The sequence below is a fragment of the Dermacentor albipictus genome, unplaced genomic scaffold (assembly GCF_038994185.2).
Source record: "Dermacentor albipictus isolate Rhodes 1998 colony unplaced genomic scaffold, USDA_Dalb.pri_finalv2 scaffold_17, whole genome shotgun sequence".
In the NCBI taxonomy this organism is placed as follows: Eukaryota; Metazoa; Arthropoda; class Arachnida; order Ixodida; family Ixodidae; genus Dermacentor; species Dermacentor albipictus.
The window spans coordinates 4,728,237-4,735,905 of NW_027225571.1; the positions used below are offsets into that span (position 1 = coordinate 4,728,237).

Consider the following 7,669-nt stretch of genomic DNA (forward strand, 5'->3'; position numbering starts at 1 on the left):
ACCGAAGACGGCCCAACTTCAGACCATTACATCTGCCGTGGTGTGCCGCAAGGTGGAGTGTTGAGCCCTATTTTGTTCAACCTCGTCCTGGTAGGACTAGCGGATTACCTACCGCAGACAGTACATGTCTCAATATACGCCGACGACATTTGCATCTGGGCCTCTGCGGTGACTCGCCCTCAGCTAAGAGCCAGGCTTCAGCGGGCGGCAACCATGACGGCTTCTTATCTCCGAGAACAAGGCCTCAGTGTGTCTACTGAGAAGTGCGCATTACTTGGTTTTACGCGGAAACAAATGTCATCGTATCCTGTTACCATCAATGGTCAAGCTGTATTCTATGTTAAGACACATCGGTTTCTGGGCGTCATCATTGACCGCAACCTCTCGTGGAGCCCTCACTGCGTCTATCTGAAGAAGAAGCTAGTCGCCATTGCTCAAGTCTTCAAATTTCTATGCGGGAAAAACTGGGGTACACCAGTCCATTCTATGTTGCAGCTGTACAGGGTTCTGTTTCTCGGACTCCTACGTTACAGCCTACCAGTGTTGTCCAATGCATGCAAGACGAACTTTCGCACCTTGGAGAGCATACAAGGTCAAGCCCTACGCACGTGTTTGGGGCTGCCTCGGTGCACGTCAACAGCAGCAACAATTGCCATCGCAGGAGACCATACAATCCAGACACATGTAGCTGTCGACTCTCTCAGAGCGCACATTCGCCATCTGTCAAGGATCCCCGACCACCATTTGGCCTCCCTACCAGCCGAGAGACCACAAGCGACCTTTTCACGAATGATTAACGCTCATCAAGAGTACATACCAGCAAGTTTTACACCGGCGGCGAAGCCTTCCTCCCCCCTGTGGTGCCTGCGACAGCCTCAAGTGAATTTTGATATTCCTGGAATTACAAAAAAGTCCAATCATCCATCGCCGGCTCTGAAGCAACTTACACTCCTATTACTGCACCAGACGTATCATGACCGCATACACATATATACCGATGGTTCAACCTCACCTACCAGCTCAACTGCCGCATTCGTCGTTCCAGCCAAGAACGTTACAGTTAAATTCCAACTGTCGCACACGACTACATCTACATCGGCAGAACTTGCAGCTCTCCATGCCGCTATGATGTACATCACCGAAGAGCCAACAGAGAAGTGGGTCGTATTTTGTGATTCCAAGGCAGCCCTTCATAGCATCAAGTCCGCGTTACGTCACAGAACTTACGAGCAAATGACATCTGAACTCAGGGAACTGCACCACCATGCTCTGGAAAGAGGACACCACATTGTATTTCAGTGGATTCCTGCTCACTGTGGCATCGTCGGCAACAACCTAGCTGACAAGGCTGCCCGGTGTGCCCACGAAGATACAAAGACGCGTCCAACACCTTTGGCGAGGTCGGACGCTGCCAGAGAACTTCGCCTACTTGCGCGCAAGAAGTCCCAAGATCTCTGGACATCAAGTGGCTTCAATTGCAGATTACGTCAACTGGACCCCACGCTACGGCTACAACTGCCACCTAGCCTTTCCCGCGGCGAAGCAACCTTGTTGTGTCGCTTGTGGTTGGGAGTGGCGTTCACGAACGCATACTCCTACCGTATGGGAATGGCCGAGAGCCCGATGTGCGACTCCTGTGGGTGCGAGGAGTCCATCGAGCACGTATTGTGTACCTGCCCTCGCTACGATGTCCACCGCCTCCCTCTGCGGGCAACTTTACACAGACTAGACTCGAGACCATTCACCGAGTCAAAGATACTCGGACCGTGGCCACAACCGTCACTGGCTCGAAAAGCGATTCGTGCACTAGTGCGGTACTTAAAGTGCACGGGCTTAAGAGACCGCTTATAGTGTCATTGTGTAAGGTGTCCCTCCCACATGTACTCAGTGCTGACTCTCTCCCTTTCTTCCTCTTTCTATTCCCCTTTCCCCCACCCCCAGTGTAGGGTAGCAAACCGGATGCTGTTCTGGTTGACCTCCCTGCCTTCCCTACCCTTGCTTTCTCTCTCTCTCCATTTTCCTTTCTTAGCCAAGATGGGCACACAGATTTTGCCGATTTCCGTATTTCCACAGTTATAATATGGCATGCATTTCGTAGCAGTTGTATGGTCACGTAATTTACATGCATTATTACATGTGGGGCATGTTGTTACGTGTGTACGTAAATACAACTAGGTGTGTATGTATGTTCACTTAAACGTTCGATGATTCGTTGCTTGTACGATTAATTATTCGTGAAGATCGCTGTTTATACTAAAATAAATTGTGCTTGTTGAATTCTCGCAACCTCTAGATGTGCTGGTTCTAGATGTCCCGAATTACTGTATTTGCCCTTGTAATCTGTAAAAAGGTATGCGTCTGATTTTTTTTTAAATACCTTTGTTTTCCATTTTATCATTACTTGTGTGCGCAAGAGTCTTGTGGACGTCCTTTTGACTTGCAATGCTTATTAGGATATTTCACGATGACCACTTAATCGGCACTGCAACAATTTCGAAAGGAGACGTTCGCGATCATTAAAGGGGCCCTGAACCACCCCCTCTGGCTTGATGAAATAACATTGTCCGCGGGTAACATAAGCTGCTGTAAACATCTCAGCCAAGTTTTGCGTTCGTACGCGGTGGGCAGAGCTCGCAAGCGGATCTCCAAGACATCGTTCTCTCAAACGCTCTCTTTTCAACAGAAGCCTGCTCCTAATTTTCTTCTGGACGCTTTATTTTGTAATGGAGTGGATTCCCATACACGGCAGCTACTGGTAGCTGCGGTCGGCTGCGTCGCGTAGACACCGCGGCCAGCACGGGGTGCCGCCACCAGTCAACTGGCTAAGCGCATTGCGGCTCGCTGAGGACAACCGCGTTTGGTTTATGTTTAGCGCGTCGTAGTCACCAACGGCGGCAGTCGCGGCGTGTACGTTAGCATCCCAAATGAAATTTGAACAGTGCGCCACGGTGACATTTAGAAGACATTTACAAGGAACTTAGGGTGTGGGCACGCCCCAGTCCGCCGTAGCCTTCGCAGTGCAAGGCACTGAAGAAGGAACGAGAGCATAGCGGAGGCCGTGTTTGATAGCCAATAACTCCGCTTCTGCTTAACGCATTGAAGTACTTTTTGCGGCAAAGTATTGCTGAAATAGCCTAGCTTCACTTCAAATGCCTTTCTACACATCGATAAATAGTGGTTTAGGGCTCCTTTAAAGACTACTGCTATGAACATGCGAGCCAAATTTTACTGCTCAGCATGCTGCAGGGAACCCACAATCTCGAATTAATCATAGTTCGTTCGCGACTGCAGCAGTAAAGCTGTCTTTATTACGTCCCACCTATGACGTGATAGACCCGCTAGATGGCCCGCAGACTCCAGCCATTTACGATTGTACATAAGAATTAGCTACTCTCGAGCGAAAGCTCACGCAGGCATGCGCAACGCTCCAAATTTTTAACAAACGGGAAAGCAATGCTTGCTAACGTGTTGCGTGCATCCTGTCACTTCTCCTTTGTCGCTCTTGGTGACCTTCGTCAGATGTCAGCCTGCACAGGTTACCACAAGTTCACTGCGAAAAGACGATAAAAGAAAGGGGGGGGGGGAGTAGCAACAGAGGAACAGGCAGGAAATCGCTATCGGCGCCTACTGTTTGAAAGGAGCCGATGTGTTATGGAAGAATTGGGAAAGTAAACGTTAAGCTCTTTATGTCACCGTTATTATTCGTTCCTTTTCAAAACATATCTGTTCGACTATATTCATTGAAAGGTATCCAACTCACTCTAATGTGTTCTCAGTGGCAGGACCCATTTAAGTTTATCGCTATAGCTTCTCAGTATGGTCGCCATTATTGCTTTCTTAACGCGCTAGACTCATCGAATCAAACGAAGTCTCTTTTCTCAGCAGTTCTTACTAAACTGGAAGAGTTGCTCACCCTCAGTTCTCATTGCAGGTTGCACGTCAGCTGGTTCCCACTACAACCCATTCGGTAAAAACCACGGGGCTCCATTTGACCAGGATCGGTAAGGTCATTGTGCTTTTCTTTCTAGTTCTTGTTGGAGCCTAAAAATGGTCTGCTCTATCTTGGTTGTTCGACATGTGTCGGTTTTAGTAAGAGCTAGATCATCTCAAGAAATTGATAGACCTTGTAGTGAGTAGCGAGATTGTAGACGATGGGACGTTGGTGTACAATTTCGTTACAAATGCAAAAAAAAAAGAAAAGAAAACGTAATACTGGAGTCATGGTTGCGCTTGCATTCAGTGTTCGAATCGTATATAGCGCTCATGAATACGTCGACTGCTGTTATATTCTTTCCGAAAGTACTTTTCAGCCACTAAAGATAACGTGGCCGGTAAGCTGAGTTAGAACATTAAATTATCGAGTGATTGTTTATACATTTATATATTTTCTTTAGTTGCTGCCTCTTTTTTCATGAAATTGCCAAAGACCAGTCTGATTGCCACACACAAAATAAGAAAACAAAAAAGATGTGCATTCTCATGATATTAATTCTTTACCGCATTTCCACGTAATAAACTCTTTAAAGACTCTTTCCCATGCAGCGCGACCGAATAAAATACATTTCCGTCAGCAGCTTTTCCAACAAGCCGTACTCCGCATATTGCAAATTTTCTATTGGTTTTGACTGCGCAATGAAATGCATGCTTGTATAGTATTATCACAACACAGCTGATTGTGTCACTGAGAAGAGGGCTTTTCCTTGCATTTCTGATTATGTTCAATTTTGTCATGGGTATATTCTTCTATTTTTTATGCTTATTTTTGTAATAGCGACTGTTCTTCGGTCAAGTCATGGCCTTCTGACTGTAGTGTCTAATGATATGCATGTGTCTCTCAAGTTACCTAGTGTGTCAGCAAAGTGCACTATGAATTCCCTGGCCACGTTTTTTTCTAAGTGTTGAAATGGTTTTGTTTATTCCAGTCATGTGGGAGACCTTGGAAATATAGAGGCAGACGAAAGTGGCTCTGCAGTATTTGCGCTGACAGATCGCCAACTAGAATTGAATGGCATGCTCTCCATCATTGGCCGCTCCATTGTGGTACGTAGTGATACTGAAAATTATATTGTATAAGGATGAGCAAACCGTAGTTCGAGAAGTGGCCTTCTTGCATTGGTGTCAAGTTTCTCCGGAATACATTTTGACACTGATATATTCAGTTACTCGTCTACTCACCCACTAGAGAAGCCACATTTCAGCATCACTTATGAGGAAGTCATGTCAGGCTGATGTGTCAAGCAACGTCGGCCTCTCCCTGCACAGCGAACTAAACACTCGAAAAAAGAACGGCTAACTCCTTCACTTAACCATTCGATCAGCGTGCCATTTATGTGATGCGTACTTGTTTTGACATAAACACACATGTTGCAGTCAATGTACATTCAGTGTTTAATTCAATGCGAAATAGTTTATTGCACAAGAACACTTTTACTCCAAATTTGATAAGCTTGCAGCAACGTTACACAGTGTACAAAAACGTAAAGATACATGCCTTCCATATTCACTTGCGACAATGTTGCGCAACAGAATGGTGCAAAAATAAAACGACTATATTACAACGTCAGTTCGCGTCCGTTACTCCCTTTCAGGTTGATGATCATGGGCCCTATAACGTAAAAATATTCAAATCAGTTTTTATTCTTATCTACGAACGTCAAAATTACGTAACCGCCTACGCAAACATAGGGCGTTTACCCGCAGGGTTGTCTGAACAGACCAATAAAACGTTCTCCTCGTTTAGAGCAGGTAGCATTTGTTTGCTTTAAAAATGAATAAGATTGCCTACATTGAGCGGTTTTTCTCATCTAATTGGCTGAAAAGAGATGGGTTCGATGAGGTCGAGGCAGCGCCGCCAAAATGGATAACCGTTATGAGAATGCGAGGCTCCCTAATGGCCAAATTTGTGACCTGAGCGCACAGCCTTAAAGCTGCAGTGGTAATGTAGGCCACACTTCGAGGTATACGTAGCATACGACTTTATTTGTACTTGCGGGCTAAATGTGAGATGTTCAAGGGCCGAATTGACAAAAGCGCCTCGTCTGTAAGTACTGTTTGCCATTAGTGGGCTGCCTTCACTGATAATATGTCCAACTTCATGACTGGCTGGCGGTCAGAACACGTTGTAAGGCACCAAGAAACGGTTTCTGCACATCAACAGTTCAGTAAAAGATTACTAAGCATGGTAAATATTAATAAAATAACAAAAATTGGTGTGGATCGGTCTGGTATCGTGTTGACTCAGCATTGGGCCGATGCAACATTTATTATTGATTTATTTATGTACTAGGTGACCTCGATAGCTGCAGCTGCGGCGGTTACGCATCATTGTTTTCAGGAGGCATTTGATGTCTGGCGACGCACGCTCCTTTCGAGCGCGTAGAGGGCGCGAGATAGGCAGTAGGGGAGGATGAGAGCAATACGCGTGCCCTGACATTTCAACACATCGCAGCCTGAATTGCCTTTGCCTGCCGCTTTTTTTTTTTGCACAGAAGTGAACCTATAGCATTGTAGATAAGTTGCTTAGCGTCCACGTGCTCCACCAATACAAATCGTTAAAACCATTACGAATTCGAACGTAGTACATTTCTTTTGCAGCGTTTTATAACTTCAAAATGCGTAACAGTCCGACGCTGAATGATGCAGATGAACGGTGACCCGATAAGTTTAGCTTGATAGGGTGTCTTGCTGACAGTTTTAAACACCATTTTGGGCGCCTTATTCTACATTTGCGGAAATATGTGACATTACTGCAATGAATGTCAAAAATATACAATGTTGATGAGAAAGCAAAACCTTTTTCAGCGCATTAGATAGAAATTGTCGGTGCCTGAACGTTGTGGCTGTATTCTCTGATATTTAATGTCGAAATAAAGGTGTTATTTGTTTTGTTTTGATCAAAAACCAGCCTCTCTACATATAGTTGCGCTCCCGCTGTTAGCCTCCATAAAATAGTTTCTTTGTTTTCAATGTTGTTCCAGGTACACGAAGACAAGGATGACCTCGGCCGCGGCAACTTTTCAGACAGCCTCACAACTGGACACTCTGGAAGTCGAATAGCCTGTTGCGTCATTGGCATCGCGCCGGACAGCTAGAGAAAAGGGAGTGGCAGTGGATATGCGGGTATTTGCAATGATAGGTAACGAGCAGGAGCTCTTGACCTCGCAAGGACATTTCTCGTACTGAAGAAAATATCCGTTAGTTAGCGCTAAATAACTTTACTGCACCTAAAAAAAATCATGATATATATCTCAAAGTATTATTTCATATATCTATAACCAATCAAGTTTAGCTAAGGGCTACAATGCTCACATTGCGTACATTTTCAGCTCTCTTTTTTTCGAGCCAGTTGATTCGCTGTTCTGGCACAGCGTTTTTTTAATAAACGTACCTTATATCCCGTTATTGCTCCTCCGCCAGATATTCAAAACCTCTTGGCAAGCCCAAGAGACCAGGTGATAGGTTTGTTTATCTCTGTAGCCCGCGACTGACGCTAAGCATCCATATTCTAGACACATTGTAACAACCATAAATTGCATATCATCCTGTTAATTGTTATTTCGCCTTGTTAAAGCACACATGCGGCAAACGCGCAAGCTTAGTACATACAACTGCATGCACCAAGCATCCTTTTGGAGGCTGCTGGGCGATGACTCAATATATTATAGCACGC

The 7,669-nt window shown here is 45.4% G+C and overlaps 1 protein-coding gene across 1 annotated transcript in view; it reads left to right on the forward strand.

The window, feature by feature from the left end:
* Positions 1-7,401, forward strand: part of LOC135896208 (superoxide dismutase [Cu-Zn]-like) — a 32,795-nt gene extending 25,394 nt beyond the window's left edge. Inside the window, exons 4-6 of the mRNA XM_065424572.2 lie at positions 3,932-4,001; positions 4,923-5,040; positions 6,978-7,401. Of these exons, the coding sequence (XP_065280644.1) occupies positions 3,932-4,001; positions 4,923-5,040; positions 6,978-7,091 (302 nt within the window). The 3' untranslated portion in view covers positions 7,092-7,401. The remainder of the gene's footprint in view (positions 1-3,931; positions 4,002-4,922; positions 5,041-6,977) is intronic.
* The last annotated feature ends 268 nt before the right edge of the window (positions 7,402-7,669 follow it).